Here is a 26,447-nt window from a genome sequence, read left to right on the forward strand (position 1 = left end):
AATCAATTTATTTCCTGCGCGCTCTCCTGGTCTCGAACCTCGGACTTATCGATTCGAAGTCCGAGGTCTCACCACTGAGCCACCACTGCTTTTGTCTAAATTGTCTAAACTAATTTGTCTAAATATAAACAAAATAAATACATATAAATGCCGGATAAATGCAGACTAACATATAAGAGCATAAAAATATGAGTCCGAAGTAGAGATAAAGCAAAAGTAAACACATTCCGTATAAACGTTTAAACAGTACAAAATATATTAGGTATATTTCATACTTTATTTTGACTAAATACAAAAGTCCTCTGATGAATTTCATCATATAGCTGCATTATAGCTGTTATATAATGTAACATTAAAACCAGTCGAAAAATACGATGTTCAAACAAGCAGACGCTTTCAGATCTTTGAAAAGTACAGATAAAAGAACCATTGTTTTTTCATCACTATTCTAATTTTGGAACATTTTAAAACATATTTTTTGTTTTCGAAAAAAAAAAACAATTATAAAGGGAGATTACACCTTACGCAATTGTTTCGTATGCGTACGTGTGACGTTAGATGGTGATCGTCATCTAACACGTCTGGTTTTTATCCCTCTTGACTTTTTATACTTTTGAGTGCAATACAAACTTGTTAGTAAACAACTTCAATGAAGAATGGTGCTTCAGTGGTTTGTTCTTAAGAAATATATTTGTGATATTTCGTTAATCAATCGAATAGACAGTGAGAAACATGCATATACTTAGGTACTGTGAGAACTTTTTTATGGGTTTCAATCCATAAAAAAGTTTAATTGAAATATTATCGTCTTCTGTCCAAGCACAAAGTGCTGATTGATACACTTCTCGTGGGGAAAATTCTCTTAGGGATATACCTAGTAATTTCCGTTCAGTCTACAGGGTAAATATTGTTTTCGATGTTTATAATATATTATGTTAGGTATATATCTGCTTCGTGCATCAAAAATAAAAGAAAACTGCGTATTAATGAATGTATTGTTTAAACAATAATTTACATAGTTTTCTTTTGTTTTACGTGAACGTCAGAAAACTGAAAAACATCTATCATAAGTAATGATATCATTGAGTACACATATACAGGGTGTAATCGTTAAGTGTGCACAAGCGATTATTCCGTAACTATTGCAGATACTAAAAAACTTTAAACTGATATCGAAAGTACTTAAAATAATGAGTAAAATGGCCGTAATAAATTTTTAAAAATAAAACGAGAAATATCCAAAAATGTTACATTAAACGCTCCCATACATTTTATTTCCCATACATTTTGTATTCATAGCAGATTTTCGAAGTGATGTCCTCATTGTGCAATACAATGAGGAGCTCTATTTACAGATTCTAAATGAACTTCCCTTCAAATTTGCGAAGTAATTAAAGCAGAAAACCAAAAAAAGAAAGAAAAAGCTAAAATCTTTCATATAAAATGTACTAGGTTGATCCAAAAGTAATGATAATTGGGTATTTCCTGTGCACATAAAAATATAAAATAAATGTTTTTTGCTTGCTCATGTATTCACTAAGTAATCACAAATATCATATCAACAGGCCACGTTTCCAATTATTTACATTAATTATTTGAATGTGAACCGTGCGTGCCAGAATGTTTCCCGACGAAAAGAAGAAACAACGATTCGACATATAGAGGGTAAATTTCTAAATTTTTAATGATATCAGGATAATTTTTTGTCACGTTTTGTGATCATGGACGTTACCCGAGTTCACCATGTTTATGCTGAAACCAAAAAACAATCAATGTTCTGGATGCGAGCTTACAAAGTGACGATGAAGAAATTCAAAGTGAAAATCAGTAGGTTAGATTAAAGCGGTAGTTTTTTGAGACGCTGAAGGAATAATTATGGTGGAATATTTTAAAAAGGTAGCCACTTTATTGGGCTCTTACTAAACAGACCAAATTAAAAGATTGCAATAGGTTAGTAAGGAAAAGAGACATGGCAAACTGCGGACCTGAACGCTGTTTCACCAAGACAACGCACCAGATCAAAAGCGTCAGTTGCGATGGCTGCCATTGAAAAATCGGCATTCGAAATGCTTGAACACCTACCCTATTTTTTAGATCTAGCTCCTATTTACTTTTATCTCTTTCCTCGGTACAAGAAACACTTTCTTAGCAATAAATTATTTTAAGACGACAGCGAAGTGATGGCCGCGTGGAGGGGATTTTGTGGATGAAGTCAAAGTTTTTTTTTTTAAGTTTAGGAAAAAAAAATTTGAAGTATATTTTCTAGTTAGAAGACTATCTAGAGAACTACATAATTATTATAACTCTAAAGACCTTGTTTAATATTGATTATCATTACTTTTGGATCAACCCATGTACATGGGATATTCGTATCTCATACTAAATGTATGGGAGGGTTTCAAGTTAATTTTTTAGATATTTCTCGTTTTATTTTTAAAAAATTATTATGGCCATTTTACTCATTAGGTTAAATACTTTCGATATCAGTTTAAAGTTTTTTGATATCTGTAATAGTTACGGAATAATCGCCTGTGCACACTTAACGATTACATCCTGTATATAACTTTCCTTGAATTAAAGAATAACAAGTAATTCGTCGATTGTTTGTACAAATGTTTTGTGAAAAGCCAAACCACTTGAATCGACACTTTGACTTTAATACTTAGGTCACGTTTTGTAGTTTGAACTCATTACATACGTAGGTACTTGTTATTTTAATTCATGTATTTTAGCCGACTTCAAAAAAAGGAGGAAGTTCTCAATTATCAGGTATTTTTTACTCTGATATGTCTGAGAATCCATTTTCACATAAAATTGAAATAGGAACTGTGTATCTATGGAATCAGTTATAATTTAGGCAATGTGCAACCCGCATAATGCAGGACGAATAAGAGGTTTTATATTCAAGGATTTATTATTATAATATAAGTGTTATATAATATAGTATTATATAAAGGCATAGGCAACAAAATAATTAGACACGTCACCGGTAATTATATAACTTATTTATATCTTAGGGTTTAAAGGAATACTTTTAGTGCTTCTCGTAATAGCGTGATGTGATCTCCATGACTGATTTTATTTATAGATATTTCATAAGTACCAATCTATGATTTTATAAGGCTTGAACAATAAAATGTGGGCTTTTTACAAGCAGAGTATACTTAACTTAATAAAATAACGTCTGTGATAGATCACAATTCCTTTCATCAGTCCCTTACAAAATTACCAAATCTACCATTAAAATTTCCAATCACAGATAAAAAAAATATATCGTTCTCGGTACACTACTTGTAAATTGAGAATATTTTTTTTTTATTATCAATGATGATTACCCAAAATTTTTGTTCCATATTGATGGCACATAGACACTGCTTGACTGTAAGGTAACCTTTTTTTTTTTTTACAATCGATAGGCAGACGTTTGACCACAATCCCACCTGATGGAAAGCGGCGATGTGGTCTACTTTAACCGTATTTAAATCGCCACTAGCTTATACCTTGAAGCATGTTTTCATTCGGCAAAAACGTTTAAGTAAACCTAAACTTATAAATCAGACCTTCAAAGTTCAAACATCTGCTAGATACGAAAATCAAGCCCAATACGAGAAGTGCGGGAAAATTACACCATGTGTACACCGTGTTCTCATTTCACTGCCTAATTTCTGAGAACCCCTTTTTTCGTCTGCTTATTTACGCTCCTTTGAACTGAAAAGCTTATTAGATGTAAAGACCACACAAGTAAGGCAAACATTCTCTTTACGCTCTTTGAGTGGGCGAAGCGTTTTGTTTACAAATAAATGCGTAATTAGGGAAATTGTGCTTATAAGTAAACTTCGGCTAATTCTAAGATTTTTATGTTTTTTCTTTTTGTAAATCTAAAACTTTCAAAACAGTAGTCGTACGAAATCAACATCAAAATAACAATGTTAAAACAGTCTAAATAACATTCCTCAAATTCCAAAGGAAAGATTTGTAAGATTAAATTGAGCCGCTGCTAAGTGTAAAGTGTAATTTTAGACGTGTAAATATAATATAGCCATCAATCAGCGAGTGAAATGCATTGAGAGATCAAAGCGGAGATTTATTCGTTGGATGCATTCTGTGAAAGGCCCGATTTTAAGATGTGTTAACGAACACGTAAGATTAAATTGCGTTGTATTTCGTAATCAAATGTAGAAGAAAATCAAGTTATATAACAATTTTTAAGCAACTAGAGTACCTATTTTTTATTTTCTGAAGATCCTGATTTTGCGTTAAAAATTATTGTTTTGTTTTTCTTTCTTCATATTATTTACCAAACAAATTATTGTCAAATTAAGAATAATATTTACGAGAAATTCCATCAACATATTAAGTACTAGCTTTCCGCCCGCGGCTTCGCCCGCGTTTTCAAAGAAAAACCCGTATAGTTCCCGTTCCCGTGGGATTTCCGGGATAAAACCTATCCTATGTGTTAATCCAAGTTACACTCTATATGTGTGCTAAATTTCATTGTAATCGGTTCAGTAGTTTTTACGTGAAAGAGTAACCAACATCCATACATCCATACAAACTTTCGCCTTTATAATAATATGTAGTAGTAGGATTAACCACAATTATTGTGAATTTTCATTGCCCTTAACTTGAACGCGTCTAAAACAAAGCGGTTATGTTTATAAACACAAACCGAACAGTTACACAATGGACAGTAGGAAGTTTTTGAACGAAGATTCCCGGAACTCGCGCACGTTTTACGCGCGTCTAGACTGGGTTGCCAGTTACGACTTACGAGTCAATGGGCGCTCGAATGACTTCTTTTTTCAAATCACTGCTCTTGATGTTATGAATTATGATTCATTGCTTATTGCATGCATTATAACATTTTTTAAATATCTTATTTTATTATTATAATTTGGCAATTAATTTTAATTAACTGTAAGTAATAAAGAAAATATTTATAGGTATTATATTTTTTATTACTTTTTTTTCGTGTATTCCAACATAATGTAAGAGTTCTCGTGCTTACTATAGAAATGATCCTATGAAGTAAGGTCTTTTCGTGTATTCCAAATTCAAATTAATGCATATTACATTTTAGTAAGAATGTAGGTGTTAGTTAATAATGCGATCAACGTTAGCGTTAGTTACAAATAGTTTTCTAACAACAGTACATTTAACCCTTTGTGGCTGGAACTAAATTATTGGGATATTTTGGCCCACAGCCATTTCCTAACCCATTGAAATCGATCGCGTCTGCAGCTAGTCACTAGTGAAGGCGCTTTAGGCCGTCTAGACTGCAAGCTGCGCCCATGTTTGGACCAATAAAAAGTTCAGTATTGCGGTAAAAAGTCATGATATATTTAATTTTTATTCACGCGTTTATAACCGTTAACGATTTTTCATGATTTGTTTAGAATTGAGACATATTGTGTTGAATTATTTTTGAACTATAATCAGTTGCTTATTTATTTATATTTTTAATAAATTCATTTTCTGATAAAATGTGATTTGTTGGTTTACTTTCATTATCTTCTGTTTGTTTTCATAATAAATGAATAACACAATATTTACACAAATCATTCTAAAAATAGTTGATGCTTTGATAAAGATGTCATACATTACGATATTTGAGGATTTTTTCCTTGCCTATAATTGCGAGGAAAAATTGGCATTAAATCCCATGATACCGTAGGCGCGGGTTAAAGAAATAAGACACACATGGAGTATTTTCGTACAATACCTAATTCAATTACCTATAGGTGAAGAAGAACATTGTGATGAATCCGGATATCTTAGAAACAAATAGTTTGATGCCAATAATTGCCATCGATCATTTGCAGCACGGCGAATTATGGAAACCCTCATAGAAAACCTGGATTTCGGCAGTGATATGATGTGATGATGGTATTACCACAGAATACATAATAACTAATACTAAATGCTAGTATTACTGAAAACTGCATAGTCAAACAGAATATAGGATCTGCTATTTTTGTCCACTCTTCATCCTCTAATGACTTTATTAATACAGTTGTCTCGTGTTATGGAATTGATCATTATTATTGTATCATGTTTCCGTTAGTCCCAATTAGTGATAGGAAAAGAAAACATACATGTGCATATTTCTTTAAATCTCTGGAGAACATCGTTACGTTTTCAATCTGTTTTGGAAGGAACTTATAAACTTATTTGCCTGAGTTTTTCAATAATGATACCTAACCGTTATAACAAAAACGTAAAATTAAAACATCCCATGCGTGCAGCCTGCAGGGCACTCGTTAATTTCTTATCCTAAGTAACTCGAGTACTAGTTACAAGTTTACAAGAGCCGTGGGAACATTGGCCCTTGACAGATACACTGATTTATTGTCCTTTCATATAATACATGTTTTAACTATACTTTTTAATTTACTGAGTCATTAGAATATGTATAAAATTAAATTAAATAGTATTTTTAAACGAAAGAAGACTAAGAAAAATATAGTTTTAAATTAACACAACGTAAGGTCTGTACTATTAACTATTCTGTGGTAAGGTATACGAGAATTCATGGCAAGTTGCATTGTTCTTTTATAGTTATTACATTTTAATTCAAAAAGCAACAATGGCGCGGAACATTGTCCAGCTAAAGCTTGAAAAGAATTTAAACGCTTCTCGCAAATCTACAAAAGGGATAAAGGCTAAGTTCATATGACCGCGCGGAGCCGCGCGGAGCCGCGCGGTAAGAGCATTCACATGACGGCAAATGTATGCGCGGCAGTCTGGCATCAACATTGCTTAAGAATGGACGTGGAGGAGGCAATTTGCTTATGGATTTTATACCGAAGGCTGAGACGTCGCAGAAGAAGACAAAGACGATACTGGGTGCATCCCATTTTAAGTGAAAGACTTTCTTCAAGCCTGTACATTACTTTATATCCCGGATCAACTGAACAGGTCGGTACAAGTTTGTAGAACTTGAAACGCGCGGTGCCGCGCGGTTTCTCGCGGTTCAAGAACCAGCGCGCGGGTCGGAGCGCGACGCGCGGTACCGCGCGTTACCGCGCGGTGATGTAAACAATACTAGCTGTTTACTTCGATCTTGTACCGCGCGGTCGAAAGATCCGCGCGGCTCCGCGCGGTCATATGAACTTAGCCAAAGAGTTGTATAATGAGAGAAACTGCAAAGAAACGCGGCAAGTGTCATCCAATTTGTAATTCTTAAAGGAAAATTTAAGAAAGTCAGCGTTTCTGCAGGATATAAATAAGTTAGGTGATAATTTTATATTAGGAACTGGCAGAATGCAGAAAAAAACGTAAAAGCTTGTCGGATCACGATTCAACACCTATATATTTAATGTATTCTACTATCTATCAGCAAAATACGGGATACATTTGGCATAGCTTATAATCACATGTCCACACATCCTGAATGCAAGGGAAGCAATAGGCAGAAGCTAGTTGAACTAATGTGGTTTAAACAAATGCTTGAATATGGGTGTGGTGTTTTGTTCTATACATATAAACATATGTATACACCTGGCTTTACGCGTTTCGTTGAAGACGAATTAATGTCTTCATCCCCTAAAGATAAATGATGTATGTATGATGAAGTGTAATTATTTTTCGCAATGTGGTCCCTATTATAATAAATGATTATAGCACATTCCAATAAATATATATATATAATAAGCGGAGGCAATCTATTTTCATTAGGGCACTTTCACACCATCTAAAATTTTGAGTATTATCGATTGCCCCGGCGTTACTCGGGCTTACTACGGGGGAATTGCGCGGAGAGAGTCCTGCATCTCGTTCTAGCGTGGAGAAAGTAATGCGTATGTGAAAGAGATGGGTGGAGGATTGATTCATGTTGCGGATGCTGTGACGAGCTTATGCCGTAAATATTTACTTAGTTTATCTTGTAGTGAGTACGATTTTTGTGATACAAATTGGATGATTGCAGACGCTTAGATGTATTTCCATTGTATTACAGAAAAACCTACAATTTTATTACTTACTCATTCTAGGTACGTATGCATCTTCCTTAAACTGTCTATAGAGATTTATAAAATATATTTATTTTGATAAACATAGGGTAACAACAAAATTTTTATGCAGGAATTGTCTTTTTTTCTGACTAAAGATTAAGATAAATGAAAGCAATATTTTTAATGATGACAAAGCCCATATGGCGAAGTAGTACGAGATAGCTAGGCACAAAGTAAATAATCCGTTTATCTTTCGCCCCATCTCCTATGAATAAACATAAAAAATATCATTATTCCATTAATTGCCATTACAAAACTCCAAAATTCTGATCAAACTGCACTCCAACCGCCAAAACTCAAGAAATTTACAATATTGATTCTGACCTTAGTTTCCCTCTCGCATAACACTTTCCACGCTTACCCCACGCCGGCTACGGCTAGACAGTGTGTACGCGCGCTTTGCCGCGGCCGGTGTTGCCCGCACAAAGAAATAATAAAAAATATATCGTCTGTGATACATGTGGCTTATTGTTTATGACACAGAACAGTAAGAACATAATAGAAGTGCGATGTGGGCGTGGCCCACGTGTCACTAGTAAGGTAAGATCACCTAACTCGCTCTCAGTTGTGCGCAGAAAAATATTCGAGTCGGTTGTCAACTGTCAAACCTTATTTCCATATTTATTCATTATTTAGAGCGTGTTGTTCGGTATTAGAGTGGAAAAATGATAGCAGACGAAATAATATCAGCAATCGAGGCATTTCATACCATCGGTAAGTCTTATTTTAATTTATTTTAAATATATTTTATGTTACAACTTCGCTTGTCGTAATTTGTCAAAAATTTATAAAAATATTAAGTCAAAATGAACCTTAATCCATAAGAAATAAGTACTAATATAGATTGAACAGCAAACAAGACTTTCTGGAATATTATTGAAATAAACAAACGAATGTCGGATTAGTGATGCATGTGGCGCATATCGACAGTATCGATACTTTAGAAAAGACAAACATTTCAAATATTAAATTTTATTATATTTTTCCTTAGCTTTCATTTGTCCTATTTATTTGTAGATTTTCGAAAGAGCCTAATTTAAAAGAGAAATGGATAATAAATGCAACGTGACGAGTTAACTGGATGCCGAACAGCAATAAGCAGTCTAACAAAGGCCACCGATACATCAAACCTACGGCAGTTCCAAGATTTAAAATAATGCATATTTTCTGTTTGTTTTGTAAATATAGATTTATACATATTCCGTTTTTTATTTAAATATAATAATATGAAAAGACGTACTTAGTAGTAATAAACATACTCCAAAATGTGACACATTATCCTATACTCATATAATAGAAAGAAAAAAAAAATGCACAAAAATATATTTATTTGTGAATTATCGATAACAAGGCTGACATCCCTTAGAGCATAGCATCAGGTTAATGTCAAGTTAATGTCATTAATTTAGAGTGACACAAATTTCAACCTTATCTTTATGTGTAGAGGTTCAAAGTTATATGTATTGAAAACCAACGCCATCTGTTGTGGAATAGCTGAATGTTTTCGAATTTGGAATTTCTGAGCAAAGAGAAACAAAACAGCTAATATACCTAGGGATGTTATACTAAAATAAACCGTAACTTGGTTCGTTAGGGTACATATTGAAATGCTGAATTTATAACCTAAGTCAGTTTTTACTCAAATTAAGCTGTCCAATCAAAGGCATAGTTTACTTGTAGTGTACTGTATAACTATCGGTTTAAATGTGTGGGTTTGGCGACACTGGTTTTCATACTAATGATGACATTATAGCACTTCTATTATGTTCTTACTGTTCTGTGGTTTATGATTATCGTAAATAAGGTATGTTCCGTGAGAATATTATTTATTGAAATAATATTTGGATGTTTCGTTGGCTGGTCAATTTATATTTTAAGGGTAGGAAAATGTGCGTGTTTTAATTTTTTATATTTTTAAAACAGTGTATTTTTTGAGTAAAATCATATTATCACAAAATTGATAATTAATTGATGTATTTTAATTTGATACACTTTACAAATTAAAAACAAAATGAATTTGAATAATAGTAATTATTTGACAATTATTGAATGACGAATTACAAATTTTAAATATTAAAAAAATAATAATCAATAACCCGTCAATATAACTTGTTAGTTTAAAAAAGTCTAGTAATTAAACTACACGATAATGTATGCTTTCACATTAATTCTAATTAGGTAACAATATATGTCCTAGCTATTTCTTGTTTACTCAAGCGTTAAATCAAACACAAGAAAATGCTAATTATGTAGAAATTACAGACGCAAAGCAATGTCTTCAGTATGTATGTAATTAATAATTTTATTTATTTGTATTTATTAAAACCAAATTGTACGTACCCACACCATAAACGGTAAACCTAATTAAATTTAACTATTATCAACTGATTAAATAAATAAATACATACTTGAATCAGGAGTAACCATTACATTACAAACACAATACACAAAAATTACATACAAAAAATGAGGTTTATTTCGTATAATATTATAGGCTATGTAACCAAATGAAAAGAATGTATGAAAACTTCTTAACTATAATACCTAGTTTCTTTACGTCGTTAACAACTATCGAAATAGACTAAGTTTTACTGCTGTGGTATATTTAGTTAATTAGTTACTGCAGGAGACAGGGTGCAATCGAGATGTGAACGTTATGTTAAATATGTACACTTCATCACAAAGGTGTATAGGTATATAAAGCTGAAAATGTATGGGAGGAAGTCCGGTGTGGTATTTTTATGTCTAATCAGGTAGTTCTATTACTAGAAATAAAATCTATAACTTACTGACTAGAACTTTTTTTATAATATATTTTTTCAATATGCATTTTATTTTGGAAAATTTTGACTAAAACATTCTCGTGTGAACATTTTTTAATAATTACGGAAACTGTTTTATTTTAAGTAATTACAAGTTATTCTAAGTTTATCATTTTAATGCGTCGAATGCTTTTAATAGTTTATAAGAAGGTATATAAATTTGTTTACATAATTTTAGTTGCAAATACATACAATATATTATACTTCTTTACCAGCGTTTAACTTAACACTGTTCGATATATTATGCTTAACATCTTTCGTCTGCATATAGAGTTAAAAATCTTCAGACGATAAGATACGAGAATCGCGAAAAAAGAAAAAAACAGAATTATAACATTAGAAACAATACTAAAAAAATTTGTTTTAATACTACAAATGTATCTAGTTACATATACATACATACATATACTTATCTATTTTTATCCTATATTTCGCTTCATTCAATCCTATCCTATCGGCTTTCACGTAGTTTTTGAATATAAAATTCATATTGCGTTCAGAGATATTATGCCAAAATAATCTTCCTATTTAAGAAAGCATAATTTTTTTACATTGTTGTTATTGACATTGGTAATACGCAGATGAATGATGTAATATAACCAGTAATAGTTACGCATTGTGTTTGTGAAGATAAGAAATGACGGCCGCAGCGTGCTAAGTGCTAACGGAAGAAAACCGATTTTCTCTGCTCTGATAACGTGTTATCAAATGTGCCTTTCTTGATAACGTTCGCGATCTTATTGCTGTGAAATGCGATTTATGTGGAGCTGAAATAGTTGTATGTTGTATCCAAATGAATGAAAATTTCTGCAGCTTTGAAATATCCCCAAACCGAAATTCTAAAAGTTGATCTGTTCAGAGTTCTCGTATCCCCAAACTGAAATTCTAAAAGTTGGTCCATTCAGAGTCATATATAGCCAATAAATAGTCCGTTGGGACGGAATTCCGGCTAGGTTTGCAAAATATCAGGCATAGCACCTACTAAAGTTTATGCAACTTTAGCTGGTGTTTTTTTTACACGCGCGAAAACGAGCAGTTATTCCCGTCATTCCATCCATTACTACATTTATTTTTGGGAAAATTTCGAATACATAATACCTTAATACGTATTATATCTTTCATATAGTTTTGTTGTTATTCTCGACTATTGAAAACATAATGAATATCGATAATAATGGATGTTTTACGAGTGTACGGAATAAAGCGTGTGTCGTAAATCGCTAGTATGGTCCATTGTGTAGGATTCAGCTTTCAGACGTGTTCATATTGTCAACAATATTTGGCCTTTATTATTTTAACAACCAAGTGTTTTGACTGGTGTTAGTTGAGTTTTGACTGGCTGTATTTGAGTCTAGTGATGTTTACATTTTGATTGTTAATAATTCGAAATCTAAGTTTAGCGTATATATATAGTAAACAGTAACAGTATAATAAGCAGATTCTTTCAACTGTGGTACCTATACATACGTAGCGTTTTAAAGATTTCGTCGTTCGTCAACTTTTAATTTAAAGATGTAAACAAAGTAAACAATGAGAAACAAAATAATACAACTCTATTCTTTATAATTTCTTTATTCAAACTCAAACTCAAACTCAAACATTCAAACTCAAACTCAAACATTCATTTATTCAATTAGACTACTATTTAGTAGCACTTTCGAATCGTCATTACATAAGTATTTTTAACATTTACCAGGTATTGCATATCCATTACCCAAAACATTTTTTTAACAAAAGTAGAGCATTACTTTATACGATGCGCGGCTTGAAAATACGATTATGCTAATGCAGGTTTATACCTACACACATCAACCCTTAAAACTAATTTTGACCAACAAAATTAAGGATTAGGTAAACCACAGCGCCGGTAGGAATGTGCAACAACTTTTAAATTACCTACTGGTCATGTATGTCATATTGTGATCGTTGCGCACGCTCAGGCCGTACAGCCACATTGTTAGCGGTCAAGCAGTCACGACGGAGCAATGACTGATATTATTGATACATGTTATCAGATCGGTTTATTCTCCTTTTATCTTAATAGGTAAGGATTATGAGAGCTCGTTTAAATGTTTCTTTGCATACAGAGATGTATAAAATATAATTGAAGTAGACGTATATAATATTTTGGTACATGTAGTTTATAATTTGTCTATAAAATTAATATGGTCAGAGAAAATATATTTCCAATAATTTAATAAAACCGCAGAGGGTTGGCTGCACGAAATTTATGCTTGCATGCGTGGGCGGTTTTATTACTATTGTTATATCATAGGTGGATTATTAACAATTCATATGTTAAAAGCTGTTATACGCCTCATCAATTAATTGATGAAAAAACTTGATTCAAACTTTATTGCTTACTTTCATCGATAAAAGACATTCAATTTTTAATTTGCATTTCATTATCTGTTCATCTGTTCCCAAGTCTAAACTATAATGATACCTTAATCCTTCTAATATTATAAATGCGAAAGTTGATGAGGATGTGTATGTGTTTGTTACTCTTTTACGCAAATACTACTGAACCGATTACAATGAAATTAAGCACACATATAGAGGGTAACTTGGATTAACACATAGGATAGGTTTTATCCCGGAAATCCCACGGGAACGGGAACTATGCGGCTTTTCTTTGAAAACGTGGGCGGAAAGCTAGTACCAATATAAATTGATTATTAATTTAATACCATTTATTGATACATTAATGTTCTCACCAGGCTAAGACACGACAAATGTTGCAAAAGCAGGATTAGCATGCCGTGAGACAAGGCCAGTGGCCGGCGACGGTGACATTTGCATTCATCACGCCTCTATAGCTGCTCTTACGAAATTTCGTATGTAATTAATTTTTACAGCGTGTAATTAAATAATGGAGTTATAATTCCCCTTGCACGACTGATAACAGCTCCATGAATGAGCATTTGGACGTTGGACATGCTTCGTCACGAGTTTGGTTCCCTTCATTAGATCCGTTCAGAAAATTGTTGTGAAATTGATGGATGAAGGTTTTGGGTTTCGGCCTGGCATATTTAACAGCGCTTAATTTTGCTACTTAAATAGCTGACTTTGTAATCTCGATCAATCGATATTCGACGATCCTTCAGAACTTAGTAAAAAACAGAAGTGTTTGCTTGATCGCATTCTCCTTGGAAAAAATTATCTCAATTTGTACATAAAACTTCAGGGTTTTTAAACATTCAAGGAGAGACACTAGACTTCGCTGCGTAAACTGTTTCAAGAGTTTACTCAGATAGGAAAAAGAGTATGTCTTAAGAGGTCCAGCTTAGCTCTTAATTCAGAATTCTATTGTTTATAATATACACGAGAATCTTTTCATAAAACAAAGACATTGCTGGATAATCCAAATTATAAATCTATGAATCTATGAAGGCAAAATTTTATAGTTCTGAGCCATTTCTGAGAGCTATTTCTGGCGCTTGAGTTCTTAAGAAAAGGCTCTTGTCCGAAAATTCTTCTACCTACCATCAATTAAGCGGTATTTCGCCACTCTACGACAGACTAACCTTCCAAGTTATGGCCTGGTCACGTTTGAGCAGTCGTTATACATAGCGTGTCTGTTAATAGTTATCGACAGTCCATAAACAATTGTGAAATGCTTACTACTGATACTGTATTGTCTCTGGTCGTGGTAATTCTGTATCGGTCAGTTCGAGCTAGGGAGAATTGACAGGGACCACATGATAACTTTAAGGAAAGTGAAGTCTTACATTGCCTTATATACTACTAGCTTTCCGCCCGCGGCTTCGCCCGCGTTTTCATAGAAAACCCCGCATAGTTCCCTTTCCCGTGGGATTTCCGGGATAAAACCTATCCTATCTCTCAAGTTGGATCAAACTGCACATGTTGTGCGAATTTTATTATAATCGGTTAAGTGGTTTAGGAGTCCATTGAGGACAAACATTGTGACACGAGATTTATATATATTAAAAGAAGAAGATGGTGTTGTTCTTTTTTTTTGTTTTCATTGAAACATTGTAACTTAAAATTAACTCTGTCATATCAGACAGAGCGTATCTTGAATTGTATTTGTCGCATATTAAATTCGCATACGCGCTTCGCATATTCCTATAAATCGAAATTATGTACTGTAACGATTGCAATTGAAATAACTAAATATTTTGTTACATGTTTAATTGTTCATCAATTCAGTAATGCATGATTGCAACTCCATTTAGCCATGTCACAATAAAGGTCAACTTTGCCATAAAAACGATAACATGCACCATTGAATAACCAGATTTACTCTAAAGCGGTGACGAAATTTCCTCAATAGTTGCGTTTAGTGGTCGGAGTAATGGCTGAGACTTTCAGTTCAATTCCGGTGATTGCCACTTTTAATAGTTCATTATCACGCAATAAAGCAAGGAAATAATTGATATACGGGAAGCGTGACGGTAAAATGAAAAAATACTATCATTATATTGGCAATATTTCAAAATGGATTTGTCGCACATTGATCGTTTGCAAAGTGTCGGAAATTGAAATTATTGTTGAAAATTATCCAATTCAATCTCATAGAATATACTGACTTTATGTAAGTATATTGTGTATATTTGTAATCTATTCTAATATTACAAAGTTGAAGAGTTTGTTTGTTTGTTTGAACGCACTAATCTCTTGAACAACTGGTCCGATTTGAAAAAATATTTAAGTGTTAGATAGCCCATTTATCGAGGAAGGCTATAAGGCTATATCATCACGCTCAGAACAGGAACGGAGCACTGCGGGTAAAACCGCGTAGCATAGTTTATTATAATCTAGTCGTTCAACAAGGATTGCTGAATAGCATTTTCCTTACTTTCTTGAATAATAATCAAATTTAGAGATAAAACCTTTAAATCCCACCTTGTGAGCATACAAGCATAATACCGTTACTCGTACAAGCATAATCGAATTTACCTACCTTAAGTGATAAAGATAATATACCTTGCGACGATAAATAAATAAATAAATAAATCTTTATTTGCTCAAATGTGGTTCACAAATGTTCACGATGTTGTAAAAACACGAAAATTGTATTGAAAATTAGTCTCAAATGGTTTTAAATTTTACAAAACATAAAAAGTGTAATGTGACCAGCTGACCACACCTAACATTAGGGATTAGTACTTTCCACTAATTGCGTTGGCTAAATGACCTAAAAGCAATTGTTTTAGAAGCAATGTCTAATGGAAACATTTTACCATTACCATATAATTTATGTAGACTTTGCTCTATTAATGTAAATAAATAAATAATCTGTGCCGTAATGCCAATTACATCATCTGAAATTATTAAATCATTAGCGAATGCATTAACCTTTGAAACGTCATTGCGATATCGACAGATTTGTTTTCCTTGTACACGGCATCACGCGTGAACGGATGGACCGATTTCGATAATTCTTTTTTTGTTATATTCATTGAAGTACGAGGATGGTTCTTATATAGAGAAAACGTAAACATGTACCACGGGCGAAGCCGGGGCGGACCGCTAGTAATTAAATAAATATATTGAGGACAATTAACACGTATACATAAAAAAAGTAATAATAACTAGATTAGACAAATCATTCATACAACAATAATAAATCTATCACAATCATAACTTGACGTTATTAAAACAGTAAGGAAATAAAGTTATATTATACATAAACTTACTCTAGACATTTTACAAAAAAATAATTGATTGACTCTAATAACAATAAATAATAATAAACCTATCACGCTTTAAAAACTGGCATTAAATAAATTCTTCAAATCAATAAAAACAAATCCATATTATGTACATATTATATAAACATCACTTAACTATATTTTATAACTGCACCTTGACCATTCCAATAGAAATAAGAAATGATAGAGCGCATAGATCACGATCTATAACGATCGCCTTGACCGTGGCGCCCGCAGCGAGAGTGAAACCCACTCAATAATTTGTAAACAACTTACTTCCGATTCGAACATTTACATAAACGAATCGATTCCAATTTAGATGTATATTTACTTGAAAGTATTTGTGAATGAAAGTTTTGTTTGATTTTCCAAATAATTTTAATGGAAAAATGACTTGTCATATTAGGGGTGTTATTATATTTTATATTATTTTATATTTTATTTAATATTATTATTCCTAAACAGCGTGTTTAAATCTATACTAATATTATAAAGCTGAAGAGTTTGTTTGTTTGAACGCGGTAATCTCAGAAACTACTGTTCCGATTTGAAAAATTCTTTCGATAGCACATTAATCGAGGAATAGATTTATATTTCGAGAATAAGTATATCTTGATCGAAGTCCGACCGGTGGGCTCCTATTATAATAAAAAATAAGTATATAATTCAAGTTTATCTATGGACTCTATATGTATAGCGGTCAATACTCAATACGTTGCAAAGTATTGAATAATTCAGAGTGCACATGCGATGCTGCGCGGGCGCAATATTTATGATCCATGGAAACGGTCCGGGGTCAGACGCGAGTCGTTATGCTTAATAGGTTTCACTTTCTATCTCGTCTAGATTTATATTTATTTTAATGAGAGCTAATTTATTATTTGGTAATATCTTGCTCGATGATTTTGTTTTACGCAACATATTATATTTTTCGCAAATATTATTTTACTGTATACTATTATACCTATTTATAACAATTAATTACTAACTTTATTTATTATTACACAGATAATCATATTTCATGGCCAAATTATAAAAAAAAACAAATACTTGCATGTTGTGTAATTATAATTTTCGTCATCAAAAATAATTAACATATCCAATCATAAGGGCTTTTTAATTGAGATATTATGTAATTTATATCAATGTCATACAAAACCCTTATTTATTCAAGTTTTTGTGACAAATTGGATTTTGCCGCGCAATTCGTAAATTATTACAATGGCATGGCGCATGGAAGGCATTGAAGTTACGTACTTACATCGTATTAGGAAGACATTACTTCCAAAATTCATACAACAACAGCATATAGAAAATGTAGCTGTTGAACTCACTTCAAATGATGGCCGAATAAAACATTTTTTTAGTGCTACATACATCCCACCTAACACGTCTGATGAAATATATTCTGCTCACTTTGATGCTTTAGAAAACATTTTACTTAATTCTAATATTGATTACTTTTACATTTTAGGAGATTATAATATACCCGAAGCACGCTGGACCAGAGGACTTGAATATGCTTGTATTTTGCAAAACTATGGCGATCCACACAAAGTTCAACTTTTGGGTTCTTTCATGGATTCTGTTAATGGTTCCCAATTTAATTATATTAAAAACGTGAATAACAAAATTTTAGACCTCTGTATCTCCAACGTAAATTGTATTATTAATGCTCCGGACACCTCACTTGTAAACGTTGATCATCATCATCCTCCATTTCAGGTCGCTATTGATTTCATCGGTAAATTTTCATGTTTAAAACGTCAGAAAATTAAAAAAATTAATTACTACAAAGCTGATTACGAAAAAATTTGTGAACATTTGGCTCAAACTGACTGGATTTCTATTTTTGCAATAAACAAGTCCGCTGCTGACTGTGTTGATGACTTTTATAATGTGATTAATAAAATTATTGCTGAATACACTCCTGTATCGTACACGAAATCATCAAAGTTTCCACCATGGTTTTCAAAATCTCTTATTCACATCTTTAATAATAAGTCTAAAGCATGGATCCATTGGAAGAAATGTGGCAACAAAACAGCGTATGAGTCATTTAGTCTACTTAGAAAAAGGTTTAAAAATGAATGTAAACAATCACTATCAAAATACAGAGAACATCTAGAAAAGTCAATCTCAGAAAACGTAAAAAATTTTTGGAGTTACATATCTAATCGCAAAGTAAATAATCAAATTCCGTCAAATATGTCTCTTCCCTCGCGAACTGGAGAAACCCCCGAGGAGATATGTAAATTGTTTTCTTTATTTTTCCAGTCGGTTTATGAGCCGTCCTCTTTTATACCACATGAGTGGCACCCGCCTGATATATTATCTGATAATTGTGACATTATTAATAACATCACTATCACAAACTCAAAAGTTAAAAAAGCCCTAATGCAGCTTGATGTGTCTAAAGGACCTGGTCCCGATAAACTGCCAGCTGTTTTCTTCAAAAAAACAGCTAATACATTATGCCACCCCCTTACCATTCTATTCAATAAATGCATAAAAGAGGGCTCGTTTCCCGATGTCTGGAAACGCGCTTATATTATCCCTATTCATAAGAGTGGTGCTAAAGATGAAATAAGTAATTATAGGCCAATCTCCATACTATGTACACTGTCGAAGCTTTTTGAAAGAATAGTCCATGATGAATTGTATCCGCAGGTAAGCAAACTCATTATACAAGAACAACACGGATTTGTAAAACGCCGCTCTACTATCACGAATATGGCTACATATACTGGATACTTATTCGAGAACATGGACAGACGCATTCAAGTGGATGCTGTTTACACGGATTTCCAAAAAGCCTTCGATAGAGTTGATCATAATATTTTATTAAAGAAGTTAGCTTATAATGGTATTCGTGGGAACTTACTGAGATGGTTCTCTTCTTATGTTACCAACAGGTCACAAAGAGTTGTTGTCAATGGATACTTTTCGGACTATATTACCATTACATCGGGAGTACCGCAAGGCTCAATTCTTGGACCCCTTCTATTTATTTTATATATTAACGACATTAACACCTGTTTTCTCAATTCAAAATTCTTGCTCTATGCCGATGATCTAAAGGTATATAAAGCTATAAAAACTACAAATGACTGCATAGAATTACAAGACGATTTAGACCGACTTAATACCTACTGTTCTAATAACAAATTAAATCTAAGTATTCCCAAATGTCACACTATTACTTTTACAAAGAATAAGAATCGTATTCTATTTGACTACAATCTTTGTAATGTAACATTAGATAAGGTTACGTATTTGCGAGATCTTGGAATCACTCTCGACGAAAATCTTCACATGAATTTACATATCGCTAACATCACCAGTAAAGCTTATAGAATGTACGGTTTTATAATGCGCGCATCGTTAGAATTCAAAAAGCCTTCTACGTTTATACACTTATTTACGTCGTTGGTCCGTCCGCAATTAGAGTATGGCTCGTTCGTGTGGGACCCATTTTACAACAAGTACGCTGATATTATTGAAAAAGTTCAAAAAAGGTTTTTCAATACCATGAACTACAGATGTCATAAAAAATATATCCCATATTCAGACGTTTTGCATAAATACAAATTTTTGACTCTTAAAAATAGGCGTTTGCTCCTTCAGACCATGTTCTTGTACGGACTTTGTAATAACAAATTTGACTGTCAGTATCTTGTGAGTAAATTATTTTACACCGTGCCACGAACTGCATACCGGCGAAAGCTACGCACTTATCATCTATTCGCTACTGAGGCATGTCGTTCGAATGCTGGCTTGCGCTCCCCTTTACGTCATGTTGTTGACAATTTTAATAAAAATTTCTCTGACCTTGACATCTTTTCGAATTCAAAATTTAAGTTTCGAAGAAGTTTAGTTGATCTGCTCCTAAACATGCAATAACCTAGGTATCTTATTTTGCGTCCCTCTACCTTTATCTCTAATTTTTGATTTATTTTATTTTTATTGCCATGGCTAAGTGCACATTTATATTTATTTTTTCTTATTCGCATTTGTTGCACGTATAAAAATGTATGTATCCAAACTGTGGATAATGTTGTTGGTTGGACAGTTATACCTGTATTTAGATTAAGTTTTATTGTACAATTAACCACTGTTCTGCTGTTTGTTATCCCTAATAAAGAAAAATAAAATAAAAATAAAAAAATAAAATTCTTCAAATAAGTCGTAGTAATTTATTTACTACATAATATAAGTAAGACAGTCAATAATTGTTGTTTATTTTGTTACAGATCGCAGTTCTTTTGAGAATGTTACAAGCAAATATTTGACTGTGGGTAAGTTAAACTATGTTTTAAAGAAACATTAAAATCATTATCATAGATAAAGTATAAATATATGTAGTTATTACAGTGACAGACTTACGATTTTTAAATTTATTATTATGTACAACGTCAATAAATTCATCATAAGTAACTATGCTTGAATTCACATTTAAAATTTTAATTTTCACTTACAGAAAAACACGTTTGCCTTATAATAATCGTATTAGATTTATTGACATCTTTTTACCATAGAAAACCTATTTACTGTGTTTTTATACATATAGAGCATGCTTAGAATACGTAAATTGGGCCAAACTCACACCGGGAGTCGCTCAATTATGAAAAATCTATTACGATTACTACCGCGAATGACTCACAGTGATTGTTATTAATATACTATAGGCTATTTCACGATATTTTATTATATAGGGTTACTTGTAAAACACCAGCAACCTCGCAGGACAAGATAGCTAACATCATAAGTAACAACATTTGTTCTACGACTTTTGGCATACCTACCTAACGCAATAAATTATTTTTAAATGATTTTTTAAACTTTTATTGTACTCTCCTAACATTTTTAAGTCTATGTTCTATTAATTATCGCGATGCCCCCTTCCCCCTATCGTTCGCTTCTTGTTTACGTAATTTTTGGGAGGCGTAGAGTTTATAATAATCAAACGGAAAATTAAATGAATATTTATTTTTGTATGAAAATAAAATCTAACAAATTATCAAAAGTCGTAGAACAAATGTTCTTGCTTATGATGTTAGCTATCTTGTCCTGCGAGGTTGCCGGTGTTTTACAAGTAACCCTGTATAACGACGTATTTTTTCCAAGAAAAAATCTTTATTAATGACCTTGCAATTCGTTTCATTAACTTATTAGTAACTTGAACTTGATAAATAAATTCATGGAAACTATTTTATTTTTTTCTATACGCATTACTTTGTTATTGCAATTTGATATCGATTAGTGGTACATTAACAATTAGTTATGCTAATAAAAGTTATTTACTTATTTATTAGCATTAAATTATTATTTTTATTTTTATTTATCTTATTTTATTTTATTTGATTTATTTCAGATAATTGCATCCATATAATTGTTAGTATCTTTTTACCTTAAAAACTATGTTAGTATCAAATTACACAAATAATTATTAACACTACTATTTTAAATCATAATGTGCTTGAGACATGGATTTTAATCCAATGTCTCAAGACATTGCTTTCCCATTTGTCTACGAAGACAGCTAGGATGCTGCTGGACGATTGCCGGACACGGTGCATCATGGATGCCGCTCTTTTTCGCATGATTGCGTGGAATCCGTCAGTGCGCGCCTCCGCAAACATTCCTGACGCACTGCAGTATCTCGGCAACCCCAGCAACATCCTAAACATATTATTATACTGAACCCGGAGGGTATTGATCGCCCTCTGAGTGTAGCTAACCCATAGGCTGCACGTGTAAAAGGACTGGCAGAACGCTTTAAACAAACTCACCTTTACTTCGCGAGAGCAGCGTGCAAACCTACGGGCCAGCATGTTACCCCTGACGGCCAGCGCCCTCCTCTCCCTCTCAATGTCGGCGTCATCCACGAGTTCGTCCGTGACCCAGTGGCCCAGATACTTGTATTGAGAGACCCTCTGTAATGGTGTATTGTCGAGAAACACCGGCGGGACTGAGTCAACTTTAAAACCACGCGATTGAAACACTAAAAGGTTACTCTTCTTTACATTATATCTGAGCCCGTGGGCCACGGCAAAATCTTCACATTTTTCTAAGAGCTTTCGTAATGCACTGATTGACGGAGCCAACAAAACCATGTCGTCCGCGTAACTTAAGTTGTTGACAAATTTACCGTCAATGGAGCAGCCGACACCAGTTCTATTGAGCCCACCAATCAGCTCGTCCACATAAAAGTTAAAGAGCCGAGGAGACGTCAACCCCCCCTGTCTCACTCCGCACTCCAACCCGTACGGTTCAGAGAACACATTATTCCACCTCACCGAATTAATCTGGTGGCCATACCAATACTCAAAAACACCAATTAACTCCTCTGGAAGCTCCGTTTTATTCCTTAACTTCTGCCAAAGGAGATCATACGACACCATCTCAAAGGCCTTTGATAGATCAAGAAAACAGGCATATACGGGGGTTTTCCTCTTAGTGTAGTATTGGACCGTTTGCTTAAGACAAAAAACAGCAGTTTCGGTAGACGAACCAGCTCTAAAGCCAAACTGCGCCTCGTCCAACTCTAGGTGTTTGCATAAATATCTGTCCAGCAAACCGTCCAACACTTTCGCTAATATCGTGGCCAGCGAGATGGGTCTATAGTTCGACTTATCCGAAGAGTCGCCTGTTTTATTTTTAAGTATTGGCACGACCACAGTTTTAATACAATCTTTCGGCAAATATGAGTGCCTAATGCATAGTGTGAAAAACATAGCTAAAATTCGCGGCAAGTGAGAGCCAGCATTGACCAGATGCTCAACACTGAGGCCGTCATGTCCGGGGGATTTACCTCTAACCATGTTTTTAATTATCGACGCCACTTCTATCGCCGTGATTTGGACCGGATTACAAACAGACGGACGGCTCTCAGTGCCGGACACTTGCCGCCGCTGGTTTAACGGTTCAACTTTAAAATGATCCCTAAATAAGTTAGCTATGCTCATAGCATCAGCAGCGTCACCGACACTGAGAGGAATTCCTGCTCTATGGTTCAACTTGTTAGTTTGTTTCCAGAAATTTTTGAAATCCTTTTTAGCGTGTAGCGTGGCCAGAACATCCATTTTCATCATTTGTTCGTTATTTTGGCACCATTTTAGTTTTTTCTTAAACTCTCTACGTGATTCAGCCATGTTATTGTAGATAGGGCCGGAATTAGGCCGGCCACAGAGCAACCATTCCTTAAAGAAAAAACGGGCTTTTCGGTGCAGAGGATGTACATGTTTGTTCCAGCCAACCACTCGCTTCCTACGATGATGATGACCAGACGTACAGATATGACTGGCCACCGCGGCTTCTGACATAATACTTATAATATTAGAATACATTTTATCTATAATTATCGTGTGTTGTCTATCTTTACACATTTTATCATAACAGTCTCTCAATTCAATTGGCAAAGTAACATTCTTAAAGTGCGATTGACATAGGCTGTGGTAATGATTTATTTGGCTACAATTACGATCACCCCACAACACCTTGCTTAGGCTAGATAAATTAACACAAGACTCGGGTTGCAGTATATTAATGTTACAATTAATCTCAAGAGGTAGATGATCAGACCATGTGGAATTGTAATGAACATTAACATCAGAAACAGAACGCCAAGCGGCCTCGGTCACAACGCAATGATCGAGCCATCGTGTAGTTCCATGTGCGTCACTAACAAATGTGAACGTGTCAGACATAATACCTAATTTTAAAATATCAGCGCACACCCATTTTTGATCTTGACAAAATTTCAATAATTCCCTACCAAACAGTGTGTGTGGGTGTGCATTAAAGTCTCCTAAAATAAAAACAGAGGCGATATTTGTACTGTCAATAATAGCACTTATTTCACTTAAGCATTCTGTAAAGTCAGGTAAGTTCTCACTGTTATCAACGGGCATATACACTGAAAAAACTAGAAATGACCTGTCATACACCTGAACACTTATTGCGGCTAGCCGCACACTATTGCACTGAATGACAGACACCGCCTTAAACGCACTTTTACGCCACAGTAACCCCACTCCACCGTGAGGCCTTCCTCTTACGATACCCGCTGAGGTATCGACAGCTGACGTTCCCGTAAACCCGTAGTCACGGTTTATACTCCCCAGGAACTGCAAGTCATGCGGAAATAGCCACGTTTCCTGCAGAGCTAGTATGTCGGCCTGTCGGCATAACTGCCTAATATAATCCACGGAACGTATAGCCGACTTACAGTTAAAAGTAATAAATTTACATTGTAGTCTTGGTGCACTATTGTTGGCCATTTTGGTTCTTATTATATAACTTATCTGTATCATGCAGTCTGCGTCTGAAGTGTACAAAACGGCGAAAAGAAATACCTTCAGGCCATAAAGTATTATCCAAAAATAGCTCCAGTTTGTGCCTAGGCACAAATACTTTATAAGCATTATACTCCTTCTCCTGTCTCATTTTTATTGCTTCAATATTTACGTCCACTTGCGTTTTATCCTTAATATAGTTTGATATGTCTAAAAGCGAGGTAGCCTTATCAACATTATTTATAAATAAAGGAATTTTTATTTCGGCGGCCTTGAACTTACTCTCCGCGTTAGTTAAAGCTTTTCCTTTTTGACCAATAAATCTGTATCTATTTTTATTTTTCTTTTGAACAATAGTCCATTTTGAATCCGTATTTACGTTACTTAATCCTTCAGAACGCGCAATATCAGCGAACGAAGCTCGCGCATCGCATTGGTTTGGATTCAATAGAATAGTGCGTGATTCACCGACAGCTGTGAGGCCACTCACCTTTGCGTTCCGTCTCAGTGCATGCGTACTCGATAACGGCTGCTCAAGTGAAGAAACCGCGGTGCGGGCCTCAACGCGCCCGCCCGGCGACGACGACGTAATAGGCTTAGGTGCGACCGAGACAGCCTCATTGCAACGTTCTTCCGTGCGCGAGCGAGGTGGTTGCTCCGCGCTCGGGTCGTTAACCTCCTTTGTTTGCGAACAATGCGCTTGCGCCGGCTTAGGAGAAAGATAAAATGAATCATCTGATTCATTATTACACACAATATAGGCACCGCGCTTCCTATTAATATTTTGAAAGCTGTTTGGTGGTAAATTAGTATTTAAACTTTCATTGCCCGATAGACTTTTAATGCATTCCTCTCTTACTTTAGACAGCTGATCGTTCGTTACATACGTATTCTTAATATTTTTTATATCATTTTGTATTATAAGAATGTCCTTTAACAGCCTACTTACGTCTACGTGGTCGAACGTAATTGGTGGCAGTTTATTCAAATTCCGTGCAACAAAAATAGGTAGCTTCTCAGGTTCAACAGTCTTGAATATTTCAATCATATCATACAGATCCTTATCGTTTTTTCCATCCTTATTTTTGCGCTTAATATTGCGTTTATCCGTACATTTAAACAAGATCGCCTTTGCTATTTCGATATCTTCCTTCGTAAAGGCTGTAGCACATATTCTCGCTAGACTTTCACTGTCCATCACTTCATGTTTATTTTGCACAAAAGTTAATAATTCATTGATAACTAACTTATTTTCTAACTCGGAACCGTTATTAACCGAGGTCAACGACATCGCGCGCCGATTAGTCCGAACGAGACGAACACCCGAGACAGACTGAACTTGATAACGATATGCCCAAGGGAAAACATGATTATGATGTAATTGAGCTCTTTCATGTAAAAATTAAATAAGCACTTAATTTACCATTTTTAAATAAATTAAATTAAAAATTAACATAAATTATATTTCAATCTTCTAGCAAATTTCGAGATAGATTAATAGAGATATTGCATATCAATAAAAAAAGGAATAGAATTCAATTAAAGTTTGAGATTATTCGTACTAAATACGAACTAAAGAAATAAAAGTAAATCCAAACATACATACAAGCTGCAATCATTACTCTCCACTTAGCTGCG

At 33.9% G+C, this 26,447-nt stretch overlaps 2 protein-coding genes and 1 pseudogene across 3 annotated transcripts in view; 1 reads left to right on the forward strand and 2 right to left on the reverse strand.

The window, feature by feature from the left end:
- Nucleotides 1–26,447, forward strand: part of LOC123701494 (GAS2-like protein 3) — an 83,058-nt gene that overhangs the window by 14,348 nt on the left and 42,263 nt on the right. Inside the window, exons 1-3 of one of the 2 annotated variants that reach the window (XM_045648991.1) lie at nt 8,413–8,482; nt 9,795–9,816; nt 20,766–20,810. The gene's annotated coding sequence lies outside the window, so the exon portion shown is untranslated. Of the gene's footprint in view, nt 1–8,412; nt 8,483–9,794; nt 9,817–20,765; nt 20,811–26,447 lie in introns of those variants that run through there. The other variant, XM_045648990.1, reaches the window with a different exon arrangement.
- LOC123701566 lies at nt 4,961–5,038 on the reverse strand (annotated as a pseudogene).
- LOC123701191 lies at nt 24,781–26,100 on the reverse strand. The gene has a single exon (XM_045648588.1). The coding sequence runs from the start codon at nt 26,098–26,100 to the stop codon at nt 24,781–24,783; it is 1,320 nt and encodes a 439-aa protein (XP_045504544.1).

The sequence above is a fragment of the Colias croceus genome, chromosome 21, assembly GCF_905220415.1.
Source record: "Colias croceus chromosome 21, ilColCroc2.1".
Classification (NCBI taxonomy): domain Eukaryota; kingdom Metazoa; phylum Arthropoda; class Insecta; order Lepidoptera; family Pieridae; genus Colias; species Colias croceus.